Source organism: Panthera tigris, chromosome C1 (assembly GCF_018350195.1).
Source record: "Panthera tigris isolate Pti1 chromosome C1, P.tigris_Pti1_mat1.1, whole genome shotgun sequence".
Lineage (NCBI taxonomy): Eukaryota > Metazoa > Chordata > Mammalia > Carnivora > Felidae > Panthera > Panthera tigris.
The window spans coordinates 57,164,397-57,185,174 of NC_056667.1; the positions used below are offsets into that span (position 1 = coordinate 57,164,397).

A 20,778-nucleotide genomic window follows, 5' to 3' on the forward strand; every position below is an offset into this window, starting at 1 on the left:
AATTTTCTGATTGTAGTCAATATCATATATATAGCTCTGTACTCTAACAGAAATGCTCCTTGTATATGACTGTTAAATTTGAAGGCAACAAATGCTACCATATTTTACTATATATCTTACTGAGCTTCCTACTCATATTGATTGCTATTTTAAATATAAGGGGTTGTGTTCATAGGTATGTAGTTTATTGTGTCTAATTCTGCTTATAATCAAATTAAATAAAAGCTCAATGGAAAGTCTGATTTTTTTAAATGTCTGCATTTGTTCAAGGTTATTTAATTAAAAATAATTATTAAGACATACTTGAAACGTTTACTGTTTTAGAAACCAAGTCAAGGATATTTACTCTTTATAATTTATTTTATATCTACTTAACTGATTTAAAAAATTCCTTCAGGAGTCCTAGGGAGCCTACAGAGCACAAACAAAGAGACTTGCAAATACTCAATTCATTGCTTGTGTGCTGAACTTCATTTAAGGGCTTTATCTAAATTGTCTATTCATCAAATAAACCCACTAAGCACTATATTTCTCCAGTTTGAGGTGTGTTCACAAAGCAGCAAATATAGTAATAAGCTCAGTGAGAAGGGAAAAATTAGCCTCAGTATATTTGGTATCTTGTAAGCAAAACAAGTTGATTTTACTTTTTAATCCATTTCCTTTATGTCATGATTAAATCACTCTCCCAACACACACACCAGTTGGGGCACCCAGTTCTGCCGGTGAAAGTTCCCACAGAGCAGCATCACACTAAGGAGAGCAGCTCCCTCATCACCTCTCATTCCTAAGCCCTGCAACAAAGGGAATCCAGGATTGTCCCACCTGCTCTCTGATGTCTCGTAGCCTTGGCAGCTGGTGGAGAGTGCAGTGCTGAGAGGCAGTTGAGTGCAAGGTGATGGCCTAGTAAGAAAGTGTTAGGAGGTGCTGTTGAATGACTGAGGGGAAGCACATAGGTTGGGGATAAGGGAACAATAGCAATATTTAGAAGGTCACTCACTAGTTTAACTACCTGGGTCATACCCAGTGATCCCAGAGCATACAATTTCCCTCATGGAAGGATTAGGAAAGGCAGGTTTATTCATTCATTCAAGCAGAAAATAATCCATGAATGCCAAACACCATGCCCATTTCTTCACTCCACCAGTAAGGTGGAAAATAAAATCAACATTGTCTCTGCCTTCATGGGGCTTATACTCCAAGAGGAAAGCAGACATTAAATAAAAGTTTTGGAAGACTAATATATAATTGCAATTTGTGATAACTGTTATGATGGAAAACTTCAGGCTGTAGGATGGAACCATATTTTGGGATCTCATTAGATTAAGGTGTCAAAGTGATCCCTTATTATCTCAAAAACTGATATTATAATGAAGACTAGAAGGATGATTAAGAATTCTTCAGATAGGGCCGCCTGGGTGGCTCAGTTGGTTAAGCATTCAACATTTGATTTCAACTCAGGTCATGATCTTATGGTCATGAGATTGAGCCCCACATCAGACCACTTGGATTCTTTCTCTCCCTTTCTCTCTGCCCCTCCCCTGCATGCACGCACTCTCTCTCACACACACTCTTTCTTTCTTTCTCTCAAAATAAATAAATAAACATTAAAAAAAAGCATTATTCAGATAGATTAGAAGAACTCATTTAGCATTATATGTAGAGGCCCAGAGATAGGAATGAGTTTTAAGTGCATATTGAAGGCACTTAGGTGTACTACAGGCAGAGTTCATAGTTGAAAACCATAGTTGCATGAAAAAGCGTTTTGTTTAATGTTTATTTATTTATTTTGAGAGAGAGAGAGAGAGCTCGTATGAATGGGGGAGGGGCAGAGAGAAAGAGGGGAGAGAGAGAGAGAATCCCAAGCAGGCTGTGCTGTCAGTGTGGAGTTCCACTCAGGGCTCAATCTCATGAACTGTGAGATCATGATCTAAGCCAAAATCAACAGTCAGACGCTCAACCAACTGAGCCACCCAGGTGCCCTGAAAAAGTGTGTTTCTGCCAAGAGGCTCCTAAGAGGTCACTGTGAACCAATTCTAGGTTGAAGAAGAGTTCAGTTGTTCATTTGTCTCTAAAGACCTTCATGTGGAATACTTGTCCAAGAATTTACTTCCCTATCAGGGGCACCCGGGTGGCTCAGTTGGTTAAGGATCCGACTTCAGCTCAGGTCATGATCTCACAGTTCGTGAGTTCAAGCCCCACATTGGGCTCTGTGCTAACAGCTCAGAGCCTGGAGCCTGCTTTGGATTCTGCGTCTCCCTCTCTCTCTGCCCCTCCCCCACTCTCTCTCAAAAATAAATAAACATTAAAAAAAAAGATTTTACTTCCCTCTTATTGACTAATTCAGAATTCTTCAGTGGAGAATTGTATTTTTACCAGTCATGTGCTAAACGGGGACTTCTAGGCCTGTTGTGCTATCTACTACAGTAGTCACATGTGGCTATTGAAATTGAAATTTAAATAAATTAAATTCAATAAAATTTCACAAATCACAAATTCAGTTCCTCAGTCACACTAGCCACATATTCAGTGCTCAATAATTGAATATGGCTAGCAGCTACTGTCTCAGCACAGATATTGAACATTTCCATCATCACAGAAATTTCTATTGCACAGTTCACATAGTAGCTAATAGCCTGGGCTCTTGAGTCAGACATATCTAGATTTAAATCCTGAATGTTGCACTTACTGTATGATGCTAAGCAAGTTACTTAACATGTCTGAAATTCAGGTTAACCATGAATAAAATAAGGATGACATAGATAATGCATATATAAAGAACCTAACATAGCACCTGACACATAATGGACATTTTGGAAATACTTACATCTAACGGTTCTCTTCTCTTAACCAAACACCTTTGTCTTCCAGTGACTCAGTCGTTCTCCCTCATCTTCCTCCATCCAGTACAAATTCATTTCAACCATATTTATACCCAAGTTTCACTTCCTTTTTCAACTAGTCATACTCCCAATCCAACCCACAATTCTAAATTAATCCAAACTTGTTCTGTGTTCCAGCTGAGTCTGCCAAACCTTATTGGAGGAAATCATTTCACTGTTGAGATTATCAGCCTTATCAGTGGGCAGCCTCCTGGTTCATCTGGTGGACTACCAGAGATCTTGGCAAGCCTTTGACAATATCTCTTGGGCTAATCTTTTCATTTTTGATAGTACCTGTCCTAACTGCAGTCTTTTCACCTTTGTATCAGCAAATGGCTATATCCTGGAATGACTTCACTGAACTTCCCTCCCCTGTATCTCCCAAGTGTATATTTTTTATTTATAGGGTTTCCCAAAAGCCAGTTTTGGGATCAGTGTAAGGCTACTTTAGAAGTATTTGATTCATGTTAAAAAAATACATCTACTTGGACCTGATCCCTGCCTACTGAATGAAAATCTTTAGTAGTGGGAATGGGGGAATGTGTACTTGTTTAAAGCTCCTCAGGTGATTTTGTGACCTAAATTTGGGGTACACACCAAGAGAGCTGTAGACACCTTTGCTCATAATCTCTGATTGCTTTTTCACACTCTTTAATATTAATGTGGCTGTCTCAATTTCTTCCCAGCAGTTGACATGTAGGCTGCACTTTTCAGAGCTCTTCAATGAGTTGTTAGAGCATCTGTCTTGCCTGTGGTCATCACACTTAATCTCTCCTTGCTGGCACTGTTAACACACTCCCACTGGCGGCTTGCCAAGTTTGAAAGTAGCAAGAAAAGCTCCTTTGCTGTGTCCTGGCTGTGCTCCAAAGCTTCATTTTTGGTCTTTTTGTCTGACCATTTAATGCAAACTGTAGATCATAGATGACACCAGTGGAAGAGTTCATGTAACCAAGAGTGTAATCTCAGGAAGATGGAAGTCTCACAGTTATGTAATAGTTTGGACATGAATATTGCTCTGTAAAATTTTAACTTAATTCAAATTGTGTTCTCTACTGGGCATAACATTTGGCATTCCAGAGAAAAAATTAACTTTCAATGCTTTTTACAATTTTTTTCATCTATTAGTGTGTTGTATATATCATTTATAATGAATTTCTTGGCTCCAGTTATCTTTTTGGTGGTTATCAAAAACTTAAAATGTGATGAGTTTGAGCCCCTCGTCGGGCTCTGTGCTGACAGCTCAGAGCCTGGAGCCTGCTTCAGATCTGTGTCTCCCTCTCTCTCTCTGCCCCTCTCCTGCTCACACTCTGTCTGTCTGTCTGTCTCTCTCAAAAATCAGTAATAAGCATTAAAAAAATTAAGTAATTAAATAAATAGTCACTGATAGAAAGGAACATTTCAGTGAAAATAGCTAAATGATCAAAAATGAACATGTAATTAGCAAATAAACTTATATACAAATATATATGTATACATATACTTGTGTAGTGTTATATTTATATAAATATCTAATATGTATACTATTTATATACAGGCATAGATTAATGTAAATATTGCTGTGTTTAAGAAGAACGTTGCCACTAATTATTCATTACACAGTAGAATCTCAAGTATCAGTTTCCTAGTGGAATTATAATGAATAATCATAGACTCGTGGAAATAATGGATTAGGAAACAAGTAGAAAAAGATAAAAAGTCAGAGAATCTTGATTAAATCTCAGTTGAACCTTTACTTAACGTGTGGCCATGAACAGGTTACTGAACATTTCTAAGCCTTAGTTTCCTCATTATAAAATAACCTTTCAGGAGGTTGTTGTAAAGACAAAATGGAATAAATGATAAATGGTAATACATTATAAGATAAATTCACTTGTTGCTAAGGTCAAAGGGCACTGTACAATTCTGAAATATCTTATAAATTCTCTAAGAATACATTATGTAGCACTTTAGTTAATTTATGGGAATAGCAACTCACTTTTATCCATCTTAGTATCCTTGAAAGATTATCATATAGTAAATCTTAAATCTTACTAAATAAAATGAAGTATATTTTATTAAGTTCTTTGTTTCTGAAAATTGGCAATTCATATGCATGGATGTTTTGTGTTTTGCTAATAATCAAAACATTTATTTAGCCAGAATTTCTTTTTTCCTCAACATTGCCATCTGCTCTTTTTCTTTGTTAAATAAAGGCCAGTTTTCATAGTTTTCTTAACATACTAGAGATTTAAAATTTTAGTATATGATTTAATTTTTACTTGGGATAGTTAGGATAAATAATGGCTATATTTGTTGAGCCCTCAAAGTGTGATGGACACAATGTAAACTATTTTACATGTATTTAATCCTCACAAGAGTCCTATGAAATGGCTTGTGTTCCTCATTTACTGATGAAAAAATAAGGCGCAAAATAGGTTATCCTTCTCTAAAATCATCCTTTCATAGACAAAATGGAAGTTTGAACTTAGGCAGTCTGATTCCCAGAACCTAGGCTCACACATTTAAGCCATTGCTAATATTGCATAATCTGCAGATCTGCTTGTGAATGTTCTCAGAATACAAGCTTTGGTCACCATGATTCCTGGGGAGATTGACCTGGAGATTCTTGGGTCCAATAGCAACCATATGAGTAAAACTCTCTTGGAGCCCTAGTAGTGCTTCCTGACTTGTTCTATAAAAATAAAAAAAATTAAAAAATTAAAAAAACCCACCATAATTATATGGAATCAATTTCACATATTCAGTAGTCAGAGATACAAAAGGAAAAATAATAACCCATCCAAGAGAGTGGTTTACATAGATTCTGATCAGAATAAGTTGAGTAAAATTGGTTTCTAAAATCACATCACAATTTTATGCAGACATTTGTATGTACAGGTTATGTTTATTATATTTTACTGTCTTGAGCTTGTAAATACTAGTGAATAATATTAGTTCACTTAAAGTTATTATTAGATCTAATTGTAATTTGTATATTTGCTGAAACATGTAATAAAAATTGTGCATTGAATTAATTCAAGAGTCAGAAACTAGAAAATTTTATATAATTTAGTTTATACAGCTAATCCTTATGATTAAACTGTAGGGACAGGCCTGAAAGCTAATTTTCCTCTCATAAACAGTGCTAGAATAAATTATGTCTTAAACCCTTCAGGTTTTTGCTTTGTTCCCTGTCACTGTATTGCTATAACCTCAAGAGAAGTAATTCTTTTTCTCAGTTGAAATGAACTTCAAGTGAAACTAAGGCCCAACTTACCATCACATACTAAGAAACATTTTCTTGTACTTTATATACACAGGCATGTACATTTGAACATACATGGACACACATATACACACACACAGAAGCCCCTACAAACAAATGGATTAACTTCAGGAAGTATATTGAAAAGTGTTTTTAAGAACTAATGACCATTTCCCATAGAATTAGTGTTATGTTACTACCCCACTACAAAAGATTATTTATCTCACATTTTACATAATTTTAAATAATGCTTTTATGGGATTGTCCTCTCCTAATTTTGCCCCCTAGACACCAGAAACATAATCTTCTGCACCACTAACCCTAGGAGACCCTACACCACTATCGCCCATAATAGCCATGCTGTTTTCAATGGTATATATGCTTTTGGCCAGCTGTTATCAAAACCAGTGATATCCCATTAGAATAATCTTGTAGATGTTAAGAAACTATGTTTATATTTTCAAAGTGATAGTAGATGGTTTTGTTCTGAATTTTCAAATTCTGAACTCTCAGTAGTTTTTTAGTGTTATCAAAATGAGTAGACTAGGTACTGGTGGCACAAAACTATGTTTACTGAAACCAAAAAATACTGAACACAAAGTATGTGCTATAAAATATGCTAATCCAGCTTGCATTTAATTCATTTATTGTTATTCTCCAGTTGTCAGCATCATATATTGCTAGTAGCTGAGAAGTTACATAGGGGATTTCAATGCACAAATTTGGGGATGGGGGGCATTCAGTTCATAGCAACCTGTAATTGGAGAGTGGGTATATGAATTTTGTCTACATGGTGTTTTTTAATTTTTTTTAAAATTTAGAACTCCTTAGAAAAGCCAAGCACTCTCCACTTGCCACAGTCCCTGCCACTCCCTACTGTCTCATTCCTTGACAGACACTTAATAATGTTGTCTACCAAGCCTTAGTAGATACTTGAATTATTGACTCTTGATTTAGACCATTTGGAGAGTCAAAATTTATAAAGATTTTGGTATTAAATTTAGTTTTGATTCTCTTTTATAGGATGGAGAACCTAATAAGGGGAAGGAATCCCCCACAATATCAGAGAAGTCCTTGTAAAGAAGTTCGTGCAGCACTCAGGAAGAGGCCTGAAGAAGAGTGTAAGTATGTTTAATAGGGTTATGTGCTAGATAGAGTTTGGTGAGTAGTATTTACAATAAAGGATTAACTTTTAAGTGATTAGTCAAATAATAGAAGTACTTAATAAATATTTATTGAATCAAATTGAATTTATTTTTAAAACCGTATGACTATATGATGCCTTGATTCAGACACTAAGAATATTGTTCTGTTGACTGTTTCTCTTGTACATCAAGATATTCTACTGATAATTGGATTCCATGTTCAAATGAGATTGGAAAAGGCTGCATAGTCTACCACGTCTTTCTTAGATATTCATACTATGAATATTAATGTTTCTGAGGAGTCCTGATGTAAAAGAAACTTTTGAAATGTGTTTCAAATCAATAGTTTCCGGTTTCATTTGACCACAACACTCTTTCAACATTTTTTAAAACTGAGAACCCCTTGAAAACCATTGCATTAGACTAAAGAATAAATATCTAATGGTAAACAAAACCATTGCTCAAAAGGAAACATTTGATCAAAAACATTGATCAAAAGGAAACAACCAAATTTACGAAAATATTTTGAAAGAAGGAAGTCATATATCTTACCATAAAATCATTTTACTCCATCTGCAGATTAGTAAATATTAGAATATGGAATTGTCTATGGAGACTTTATTTTAATATTTCTAGCCTGTAGCATTGTTGGAGACGTTTGACATAATATTTGCATTTTAAGTTTATAAGATGACCAATAATACTAACTTTCCTCTTGCTATTTGCATATAATTACTTTCATGGAACTAAAACTCCTATTATGACCAAAATGTATGCGATTTTTTTTTCCTTTTACAGAAACTTACATTTTATAAGGAGAGAGCTAATGTGGTTGGTTCACTGGCATATGTAGTTTAATTGACTTTTTAGATAATATTGGCATTTTAAATTAGTTTCGAGTATGCAGTTCTGAGTAAAGACCGAATAATTAAAACTGGGCACACTCATGGCAGGTAGAGTGTTTTCATTCTATTTTGTTTTATTATAAAGTTAATAGACAATCTGATTGGGTTATCATCTATGTCATTCAGGATAGTGTTAGTTTTTTTAGTGTTAGTTTTCTTTTATTTCATAGATTTATGGCTTTTAACACTATAACAATATCCAATTAAAACTAAAATTTGAAAATGAAAATTGAATTCTGGGCATGATAAAATTAAAACTATAAGAAGCAGACTCTTACATAAAAGTACTGCTCTTTTATTGAGTTCATAGGGAAGCTCTGGGGTTTCTCCTGTATGCTGGTTTAACACAAATAGCTTAGTTCTCTATAAGTTTTATTTTAAAACTTATAAGAAAGTTTTGTGAATGAATCTACCAATGATTCTCTCAGAATTGCTATTTAACATATATAAAGTGTTTTTTCAAAACTCTGAGTTAGTCTAGGCCAGAGGCTGACCATTGAGTCCATTGACCAAATCCAGCCTGACACTTGTTTCTGTAAAAAAAAAAAAATTTTGAAACATAGCCATCTCTGTTTCTTTAGGTATTGTGTATGGCTGCTTTCACACTACACAGGAAAAGTTGAGTAATTATGACAGAGATTAGATGGCTCACAAAGCCAAAAGTATTTACCTGATTCTTTACAGGAAAGGGTTTCTAAAGCCAGATCTGGGCCCTTGGTTCTCAAAGTATGCTCTCCAGAGCAAACACAGTAGCAGCATCTGGGAAGTTGTTAGAAGTGCAAATTTTAAGAGCTGTGATCCACAACTACTGAATCAAAACCTCTGAGAGTTGGGTGCAGTAATCTGTGTGTTTAGAAGAAACCCTGCAGAGCATTCTGATGCCAACTTAAATTTGAAAACCACTAGGCTAAGTCAAATGACTGCCTGCAGACGATAGTAAATCATCATGGATACAAAAGACTAATGAAGGTAGGCATATTTTAGAGTTAAGTTTTATTCTTGTCTTATGGAAGGTATATAACATAACTGATGCTTGTATTCACAAGCAAGTCCTCATCAATTGGATTGTGGCAGTCAGGGCATTTTTCAAATATCATCTCAGGAACTCAGTTGGGTTGACTAAGTTATTGAACATGGGAAGACATAATGAGAAATAAGAAACTTATAAAATGTTATTCTTTTCTAGAGAGGTCTTAGTTATCCCTTGTTAGTATAATGAACAATTCTTCTTGCTTTGTTACGAAACAGTGTTAATTCCCTAAGAAATCCTCTTTTTCAGAATGGAAGCAGTATATCATATTAATTAATTAATACATTAACTTCAGAGTCTCACAGAAGAGTTTATTCTCTAATGTGACACTTAGTATGACCAGCTGCAGGAATCTGGGTATTATTTTTTTAATCTAAGATGCCATTTACTAATCTGAAAAATGAGGATAGTGATAGAGTCTACCTTATAGTGTTGTTTTGAGAATTAAAGGAAGGTATTTATACAGGCATACCTTGGAGATATTGTGGGTTCAGTTCCAGACAATGGGAATATCATAAAGTGAATATCACCATAAAATGAGTCAAATGAATTTTTTTGGTTTCCCAGTGCATATTAAAAGTTATGTTTATACTATACTGTGGTCTGTCAAGTCTGCAATAACATTATGGTTAACAAAGTGATGTACAATCTAAATAAAAAAAAATACTTTATTGCTAAAAAGTGCAAACTGTATCTGAGCTTTCAGTGAGTTGTAATCTTCTTGCTGGTGGTGAACCTTTCCTCCGTGTTGATGCCTGCTGCCTGATGAGGGCGGTGGTTGCTGAAGGTTGGGATTGCTGTGGTGATTCCTTAAAATGAGACAACAAAACATTTTGCTATACTGATTTACTTTTCACGAACGATTTCTCTGCAATATGTAATGCTGTTTGATACCATTTCACCTATGGTAGAACTTCTTTCAAAATTGGAGTCAAATCTCTCAAACCCTGCCACTGCTTTATCAACTAACTTTATGCAATATTCTCAATCGTTTGTTGTCATTTTAACAATCTTCACAGCATCTTCACCAGGAGTAGTTTCCACCTCACAAAACCACTCTCTTTGCTCATCCATAAGAAACAACTTATCTGTTAAGGTTTGATCATGAGATTGCAGCAATTCAGTCACATCTTCAAGCTCCACTTCTAATTCTAGTTCTCTTGCTAGTTCCCCCACATTTGCAACCACTTCCTTCACTGAAGTCTTGAGTCCCTCAAAGTCATCCAGGAGGTTGGAATCAACTTCTTCCAAACTTCTGTTAATATTGACATTTTGACCTCTTCCCATGAATTACAAATGTCCTTAATCACAAATGTAGAATGGTGAATTCTTTCCAGAGTTTTCAACTGACTTTGCCCAGAGTCATCAGAGAAATCACCGTATATGGCAGCTATAATCTTACAAAATGTATTTCCTAAATAATAAAATTTGAAAGTCTAAATGATTCCTTGGTCCATGGACTGCAGCATGGAGGTTAGGTTAATAGGCAGGAAGACAACATGAATCTTGTTGTACATGTTCATGAGAGCTCTTCAGTGACCAGATATATTGTCAGTAAGCAGTAATATTTTGAAAGGAATCTTTTTTTCTAATCAGTGGGTCTCAACAGTGGACTGAAAATATCTGGTAAACCGTGCTACAAACAGATGTGCTGTCATCCAGGCTTTGTTCCATTTATAGAGCATAGGCAGAGTAGCTTTAGCATAATTCTTTTTTTTTAATTTTTAAAAAAAAATTAGTGTTTATTTATTTTATCTTTGAGAATGAGAGACAGGGCATGAGTGGGGGAGGGGTAGAGAGAGAGGGAGACACAGATTCTGAAGCAGGCTCCAGGCTCCAAATTGTCAGCACAGAGCCCATAAGCACAGAGCCCTATGCAGGGCTGGAACTCACAAACCAGATCATGATTTGAGATCATGGTTTGAGATCATGACCTGAGCCAAAGTTGGACACTTAACCCACTGAGCCACCCAGGCACCAATGATTTAGCATAATTCTTAAAGGCCCTAGGAGTTTTGGAATGGTCATTGAGCACTGATTTCAACATAAAGTCACCAGCGGCTCTAGTCCCCTAAGAGGAGAGTCAGCCTGTCCAGGCACTGATTTTTCCTTTCTAACTAGGAAAGTCCTAGATGACATCTCCAAACAATAGAAGGCTGTTTTATCCACATTAAAAATCTGTTGTTTAGTGTAGCCATCTTCATTCATTATCGTAGCTAGATTTTTCTGGATAACTTGCTGCAGCTTCTACATCTGCACTTATTACTTCACCTTTCATTTTTGTGTTATTAGAGTTGGTTTCTTTCCTTAAATTTCATGAACTAATCTCTACTAGCGTCAGACTTTTCTTCTGCAGCTTCCTCACCTCTCTCAGCCTTCATAGAATTGAAGAGAGTTAGGACCCTGCTCGGGATTAGGCTTTGGTTTAGCGGACTATTGGGGCTAGTTTGATCTATCCAGACCATGCAAACTTTATCCAGATTAGCAATAAGGGTATTTTGCTTTCTTACCATTCATGTGTTCACCGAAATAGCATATTTAATTTCCTTCAAGAACTTTTCCTTTGCATTTACAACCTGGCTAACTAGCACAAGAGTCTTGGCTTTTGGCTTACTGTCCTCACTGAGCTTAATCATCTCTAGCTTTTGATTTAAAATTAGAGACATGTGATTATTCCTTTCACTTGAACACTTAAGAGGGTTATTAATTGACCTATTTCAATATTGTTGTGTCTCAGAAGATACAGAGGCTTTAGGAGAGGGAGAAAGATGGCAGGTGGTGAAACAGAACACATACATTTATTGATTAAACTTGCCATCTTACATGAGCATAGTTTGTGGCTCCCCAAAACAATTGTAATAGCAACATCAAAGATCACATGATATCACCATAACAAATATAATAGTAGTGAAAAAGTTTGACATATTGTGAGAAAACTGAAATGTGACAGAGATGTGAAGTGAACAAATGCAGTTTGAAAAATGATACAGATAGACTTGCTCGACACTGGGTTGCCACAAACCTTTAGTTTGTAAAAACACAATTATCTGTGAAACAATCAAGTGCCATGCAATAAATTGAGGTATGCCTGTATTAAGTACTTGGTATAGAACCTGGGACATAGTTTTCTTTTCTTTCTTCTCTCTTTTGCTTCACTTGTTATTATTATTCTTATTTCAAACTTAGCATCTGTGTGAAGATAATAAAGCATGTTTCTGATCACAGAAATGGAAATTAATAGAAATTACCACCACTATCTTTAGAAACAATAATGCACAGCAAGCAACAGTTTGTGAACAAATGACATAAATCTGAAATTCTTGCAGCATGTTAAATAGTAATTCATGTTAGGTAGTAATTTTCTCACACAGCAGCATCATTCTTTATTATTCTACAAATTCCATATGGGATCTTGACCAAGACTTGCTGGGTCAATTCCCATGGAAAGCTACCACCTAAGAAAGCCATCATAGAAAGCTAAATGTGGCTTCCCCTTTGAATTGGAAGGAACAGTAGAAATTGACTCCTTAAATGCAAGGAGAAGCCTCTTTTATTTGGAGATATTGCATACAGAAGGTTTTGCTAAGTAGCATAATTCATACTGCTCTCTTTTATAATATTTTATACTTTTCTGCAGTATTTCCAAGTGAAGACCAACATTAGGTCACCAGACATAGCTCTTAACCAATTATTTCATGTGAATTATATCTTGATATTTTACATCTAGCATAGTCAAGCAAACTTTCAGTAAAAATAAATTGCTCCCTGTAAAAGACAGGCTTTGAAATATGCTCAACTTACATCCTATTAAAAAAAACAAAGATATAAATTTGTCTGCCAAACCACAGCCCCATTCAGCTATAGCACTACATTCTGTTTTATTCCTAGGTAAGCCTCTGTAAAGAGTCATCTATACTCACCCCATTTACTTATTCCCCACTCAGTCGTCCAAACCCATGCAATCTGGGTCCTACCCAGTCACTCAACTAAAATAGCTTTCATTCAGACCACCAATAATTGCTTTGTGTTGCTGTTATTTGTTTTTAATTGCCATGCAACAGATTACACAAACTTTGTGGCTAAAACATCATTTATTATCTTGCAGTGTCTGTGGGTTGGGAGTCCAGGGTGGGCTTAGCCAGGTTCTCTGCTTCAGGATCTTACCAGGAGCTCAGTTGAGGAAACAGCCATTTCTGAGCTTACTCAGATTGTTGGAAGAATTTGTTTCCTTGTGGTTGTATGGCCAAAGCCCTGCTTTTTGCTGGCATCTAGCGGGAAGCCATCTTTAGGTGTTAGATACCTCCTACAGTTCCTTGCTACATATATGTTCTCAGTATGGCTGCTCACTTCATTGAGACAACAAGGAGACTCTGTCCTCAGGGAAGTCCCTATCCATCTTTTAAGGGCTTCCAGCCGATTAAGCCAAGCTCACCCAAGATAATCTCACTTTTGTTTAATTCACAGTGAACTGATTTGGGACCTTAACTACACCGTCACCTTTTCCATATTCTGTTGGTGTCATAGACTCTAAGTCTAAAGTTCTCTTTTGGCCAGCAAAAGAGTAGATGCAGGATTAAAGCAAGAGATGGCTAATGTCTGGTAAAAGACAAGAGCCCCAAACAAGGGTCCTTGCCCATTTTTATTAAGATCAGAAAGCTTACAAACATGGCGATGGACGTGCACAAAGAGACAATGAATCTGTGAACATTAACTTGTGGACGTGAGCAAAAAAGCGTTTTGAAGATACTTGGGATTAGGGGTCTGGGTTAATACAAAACAAAATCTGGGATCTGGGCAGTTGGAAGGAAGGTTGTTTACAGGGGGCATGAAGCAGTACCTCTGTTTATCTTAGCTAGTCTAGGGGATGAGACAGGTAGAGGAAATAACCTCAGGGTTGACAAGACACCTTTTCTTTTGTTAACCATCTCCGTTCTGGGCTGCTTTGCCTGCAGTGGAGCGGTCCATAGTCCAATTCGCCAATTTACCGAACTTGGCCCTATTCTCCTGTGAAAGCAGCCTTTATGCTATAGTACTAAATTAGGGGTGCTTCCACCATGAATATCTAATCTTGTTTATTTCATATACCTATGTATTGGGCACCTTTGTGCCCGTTCCTATTTTGGGCCTTTGCCCCTCCCTTTCTCTTCTGGAGGCCCTGGACCTCCTCTCTATTTTGGGGTGCCTTTGCACCTCCCTATTCTTGGTACCTTTGCATCTCCCTATTCATGAGGTGCCAATCTGGTTTACCCAAACTTGAGTGTAAGCATTTTATGGCTTTGTATTTCTTTATGCCTTGTTAACCCATTAGTGTAAGCCCAGGGCATTCCTAAGCTTATCCCCCACATATTGGCTATAAACAAATCACAGATCCTACCCGTATCCAAGGGGAGGGAATTATATAGGGCTTGAACTTGGTGTTCTGAACTTGGGGTTATGATGACCATGGGGCCACCTTAGAATTCTGCCTACCACTTGCTAAATTCAGTGAAAAAATTTTATAATGTCCTTTTTATTTAACTTCTTAGCACAAATCAATGCTATTGATTCTCTTTTGAAATAAATTTTTTTGACTACCATAATACAATACTTTTCTGATTTTTGTCCATCTCTCTGATTACTTTTTTGCATGCTCAACTTGCTATTTCCATCCATTACATATTAAAATTTCTGAAGACTGTTTGAATTCTTCTTCCAAAAATACTCTTTCCATGAACAACCTAATTACCCTCACAGCATCAATTATTACTATAATCAGATTCCTCACAGATTGGTACCTCCAACCCAGGCCTCTCTCCATATATCGGAATATCTACTTGACACATTCCCTGGTTTTCTTAAAAGTACCTCAAAGTGGATGGCTCAGGTGGTTGGGTGTCTGACTTCTGCTTGGGTCATTATCTCACAGTTCATGAGTTTGAACCCCATGTCAGGCTCTATGCTGACAGCTTGGAGCCTGGAATCTGCTTTGGATTCTGTGTTTCATCTCTCTCTCTCTCTCTGCCCCTACCTGGTTCATACTCGGTTTCTCTCTCTCAAAAATAAACATAATTTAAAAAAGTACCTCAAAGTCTCAAAATCAGTGCTCTTTCCCTCAAAACCTGAGCTTCTTCCACTGTTTTTTTTTTTGTCTGCATGTTGTATCTTCTGAACTGTCCAGTTTCAAAAGACATAAAGCTAGAAGTGATTTTTTTCATACCTTTTTCTCACTTTCCTCCTATAGCCACCATAATTTCAAGGCTTCTTAATTTTGCCTTCTGAATACGTTTTGAATCTGCTCACAAATCATTTCCTTAGCAAAGATTTTAAGATTCTACCAGATACTCCAAAAAGTGGTTCTCCTATATACACTTCTGAAAATCTTTCATTTTGAAATGATCCTATGGATTTCCATTGCTCATTCAAGAAAGACAAAAGCCTTACTATAGTTTATAGGACCTCCCAGAGTCTAACTTGTACCCACCCCTTCAACTTCATCTCACACTATCCCTTTACTCTCTGTATTTCAAACACTTGGGTGTTCTTTTAATTCCTGAACATATTCAGTGATGGGGGACAGAATATATATATTTTTAAATGGTATAGAATCAGAGAACAACAACAAAAATTACCTTGGAAAGGAAGAGTATACCTTTGAAAAATATTGAATGTAGAAATGAAAAAAAATAAAGTAGTATGAATTTTTTAATAATCACAAGAATATAAATATTCTATTAAATACCTGCAAGGTATAAAGAGATTTTTTGAACATTTATTTATTTTTGAGAGACAGAGAGAGACAGGGCACAAGTGGGGGAGGGGCAGAGAGAGAAGGAGACACAAAATCTGAAACAGGCTCCAGGCTTTGAGCTGTCAGCACAAAGCCCAAAGCAGGGCTCAAACCCACAAACCTCAAGATCATGACCTGAGCTGAAGTAGTACACTTAACCAACTGAGCCACCCAGGTGCCCCATTGCAAAGTAAAAAATAAGGAAAAGGCAGAATTTTTTTTTCTACAAGTAAAAAGCAGAAATAAAAATGAACTCTGATGAGGAAAGGTATTACAAGAAACTCGATATAATCTTCATGGGAGTCCATAAAAGAAAATTTGACATTGTAAAATGTTAGATGATTTTAAAATTTTTATTTGTTATTTATTTATTTATTTTTGAGAGAGAGAGAGTAAGAGAGAGAGAGCTAGCAGGGGGGGAAAGGGGCAGAGAGAGAATCTCAAGCAGGCTCCACGCTAATCGTAGAGCCTGACATTGGGCCTCAATTCCATGACCCTGGTATCATGACCTGAGTTGAAATCAAGAGTCAGACGCTCAACCAATTGAGCCATCCAGGCACCCCAAAATATCAGATATTTGAAGAACAAATAGAGAAAACCCATGAATACAAGGGAAATATGCCCCCCAAAAAGATGAAGGGAAATAATGACAAATATATAAAGAAATAAAAAATGAGAAAACAACCTAAGAATTACAAATTGTTTTAAGAAAGAAATCAGAGTGATTCAAAGGAAAAAGTCATCAGACTTAGTTGAGTATACTTCTCCAGGTAATAAACACATGTGACTACATATTAAAATCTCTTACAGTATGCTATACAGTCACTTAAATGAGATCTGCCTCCAGAAACATCTAGACAAACATTTTTATTTAAATTTTTTTAATGTTTATTTATTTTTGAGAGAGAGAGAGGCAGAGTGTGAGTAGGAGAGGGACAGAGAAAGAGCGAGACACAGAATCCAAAGCAGGCTCCAGGCTCTGAGCTGTCAGTACAGAGCCCAACATGGGGCTTGAACTCACAGACCAGGAGATCACTACCTGAGCCAAAGTCAGATGCTTAACCAACTGAGCCACCCAGGTGTCCCTTGATAAGCTTTTTTAAATCACACTATCAACTCTTTGAAGAGCAAGATATCTGTCTTATTTACCATTATATCAGCCACACATAATGTAGTGTCTCGAACTTAGGAGATATTTAACAAATATTTCAGAAAAGTGAAGAAATTAATTACTTAACTTTTAAAATAAAAGTGTACCATAAGAGTCCCCTTGAAAGAGAGGGGAAGAGGAGAGAAAGAATTAGAAACAAAGACAAAGAAAGGGAGAAAGAAAGAGAGAAACAAAGGAAAAGAGGAAGGAGGAAAGGAAGGGAGGGAGCAAGAATGGAAGGACAAATTTTTCATTTTAAAACAGATGCCAAGAACTCAGTTTTCCCTGATTTTCCCTTCTAATTTTCCCTGAAAATTATTCAGTGAAAGGACTCTGAAAGCTTAAAAGAAGAAGAAAAACTGGCTGGGACTTCAGTAATTGAGGAAAGACAACATTGTGTGTTTTTTGAGTTTTGTTTTGTTTTGTTTTATCTTCCATATATCCCTGGACTGGACACCATAGATAACTGCAAACTGGCACTGTCAAAAGACATGAATAACAACAACAACAACAACAAACACATAGTAATAAGCAAGAAAAGCCTGTTCTTCCAATCCAAAGGAATGAGAGAGAAGCCCAGTAGATATCTTGTAGAGAGCCCTAACCAACATTCTAAAATCCCAGCTGACAGGCACTTTAATCCACCTTCAGTAGCAGGTAGCAGGGGAGAGTGGCTGTGAAAGCCTGTGTTTTCCTGCCTTCCACCCAGCGGCATAAGTAGACCCAGACCCTGTGGTTTCTGTGCCTTCCCAGAAAGGTACTCTGCAACGTTAGGGTTCCCAGAAAGGCACTTTCATTGTGGCAGATGTCACCAGTAGTGTGTGAGCAATAGCCCACAGTGCCAGAAGAATAAAGCAGACCAGAATAGCATTAGCATTACAAGGGATTAGAAAACTGTCATTGTAATTAAAACCCACAAAAGTAGTCCAGAATCTATATGCTAAATCTAAATAGGATAAGTGCCTGGTAAAAGTAGAAGATTCTTACAGGTTCAAGAGTCTCCAACCATAACAACCAGAAATGTCCAAGATAGGATTGAAAATTGTATTACTCTGGGGTGCTTGGGTGGCTCAGTCAATTGAGCATCCAACTCCAGCTCAGGCCATGATCTAATGGTTCGCGAGTTAGAACCCTGCATCAGGCTGTCTGCTGTCAGTGTGGAGCCAGTTTTGGATCTGCTGTTTTCCTCTCTCTCTGCACCTCCTCCACTCACACTCTGTCTCTCAAAAATAAATAAACATTAAAAAAAAAGAAAACTGTATTATACCAATGGATTTATTATATATTTGTAAGGTAAAAATGGTATTATACTAGTATATGAAGAACCAGGAAAACCACAATTATCTGACACCAGTACTAAGATGAATCAGATGTTGAAATTATATGACAAGGAATTGAAGCAGGCATTACAAAAATGCTTCAACAAACAATTACATAATCTCTTGACACAAGTGAAAAAAAAATAGAAAATCTCAACAAAGAAATAAGTTATTAAAAATAGAAATCATATAACTGAAAAGTTTAATGACCAAAATAAAAATCTTGCTGAATAGACTCAATAGTAGAGTGAAAATGGCAAAGAATAAGGTAAGTGAGCTGGAAGACAAATTATTCAAATTTACTCAATCTGAACAACGAAGAGAATAATAGACTTAACAAAAATGGACAAAACTTCTAGAATTTCTGTAAAAATAATAGGGTCTTAGAAAGAGAAGAGAAAGAGCATCTAAAAAAAAAAAAGAATTTGTAATAGTATTGGTTATACTTCCCAAATTGGTAAAAGACATAAGTTTAGAGATTCAAGAGGCTAGATGAACTCTAAAAATGATAAAACCTAAAAATCCCCAATAAGATATGTCATAATTAAACTTACGAAAACTAAAGATAAAGAAGAAAATCTTAGAACCAGAGAGAAATAACAAAGACTTAGCCCTTTACCTATAAAGGAACACAAATTCTAATGATGTGAAAGAAGAACAACAAAATTGAGTAAAAATAGAACTAAACTTAAAAGGACATTCTTTTCTGTCATATTTTATTGTTGAAGTAAAAATTATAGCAGAACTTGATAAAGTGCACAACGTATGTAGAAGAACTAATTAATATAAGTACATATATGAAGTAGGGAGAGTAAAGGGACCTAAATGTAAATAAGGATCTCTATTTCACACGAAGTGGTAATGACATTGAAAATCCAGTAAATTGTGATAGTTACATAGTTATGTTATGTTATCCAGAGCAACCACTAAGAAAATTATACAAAATTATATACTCAAAATCATAAATAAATAAAAATAAATTATAAATAAAAATTGAGCTAAAAATATCCAAATAACCCATATGAAGGCAAGGAAAAAAAAAGCCAGAGGAATGAAAAACCAAGGAACAAACAAAAAATAATAAAATGGCAGCATTAAGCCTTATGATATCGATAATTACATTAATTATAAATGGTGTAAATGTTTCAATTAAAAGGCAGAGCTTGTTGGAGCACCTGGTTGGCTCAGTCAGTTGAGCTTCCAAGTCATGATTTTGGCTTAGGTCATGATCTCAGGGTCATGGGATTGAGCCCACCATTGAATTCTGTGCTGAGCTTGGAGGCCTGCTTAAGATTATCTTTCTCTCTACCTCTGCCCCTCCCCTGCTCATGTTCTCTCTCCCTCTCTCTCTCTCTCTCTCTCTCTCTCTCTCTCTCAAATTAAAAAAAAAAAAAAAGGTAGAGCTTGTCAGATTGGATAAAAAGGAAAGACAACATGTGTTGCCTATAAAAAACATCTCTTTAAAGACACAGATGATTAAATATAAAAGTATATATATATATATATATATATATATATATCAAAGTATATATATATGTGTATATATATATATATCTAAGTATATATATATATATATATATATATATATATACTTAGATATATACATATATATATCTCATGCTATTTAAATGAAAGCTAGAGGGACTATAATTATATTTTAAAAAGTTCAAAATCAAACATAATGAAGAAAGTCATTCCATAATGATAAACAATCCTCAATTTTTTTTTACAAACTTATATTTTCTTTGATTTTACCTGCATATAACTTTAAGCTGTATATACTTCCCCTTTAGTTAAGCTTTGTTATGTTTGTTTGTTTGTTTTTACAGTTTCTTTTTCAAGAACTGTAATTCTAAGAACTGTAATACTAAGAAATTCTTGGTAGCATAGTTATGACTCTGGCCTATTTAAACAAAAACACTACTATTTTTAAATAGAGATATGTTTATGAAGGTGTAATTTTTCCTCAGAATTAAACTGAGTCTGTATTATGGAAACTAAAATTCCACAAAGCCTATCTATCTATTGAGTTTCTGAATAATAAGAAAAACACATTGAAAAAGGTTTTTTTTATTTAAACTTCTTATAGAATTTAAATTCCTAAAAACATAATTCTACCCTTATGGCAATGATATTATACTTTCCATTAACAAAAAAAGTCTATTTGATATTATCAGGAGATAACACTTAAAATTATATTGTTTTCAAATAATTGAATGTTACCTTTCCAAATGCCAAATATTTTCGTATTAACCAGTTTAGTGAAAATCATGATGATTAGTCATGTTCCTTCCTTCATGTTAGAAGTTATTGAACATGATTGAAACTTCTTCTGATGAT

General features: G+C 35.6%; 1 protein-coding gene across 1 annotated transcript in view; it reads left to right on the forward strand.

Moving 5' to 3' along the window:
• Nucleotides 1-20,778, forward strand: part of LRRC7 (leucine rich repeat containing 7) — a 556,339-nt gene that overhangs the window by 106,302 nt on the left and 429,259 nt on the right. The window contains exon 2 of the mRNA XM_042996209.1: nucleotides 7,147-7,244. Coding sequence (XP_042852143.1) covers nucleotides 7,148-7,244 — 97 coding nt within the window. The 5' untranslated portion in view covers nucleotide 7,147. The remainder of the gene's footprint in view (nucleotides 1-7,146; nucleotides 7,245-20,778) is intronic.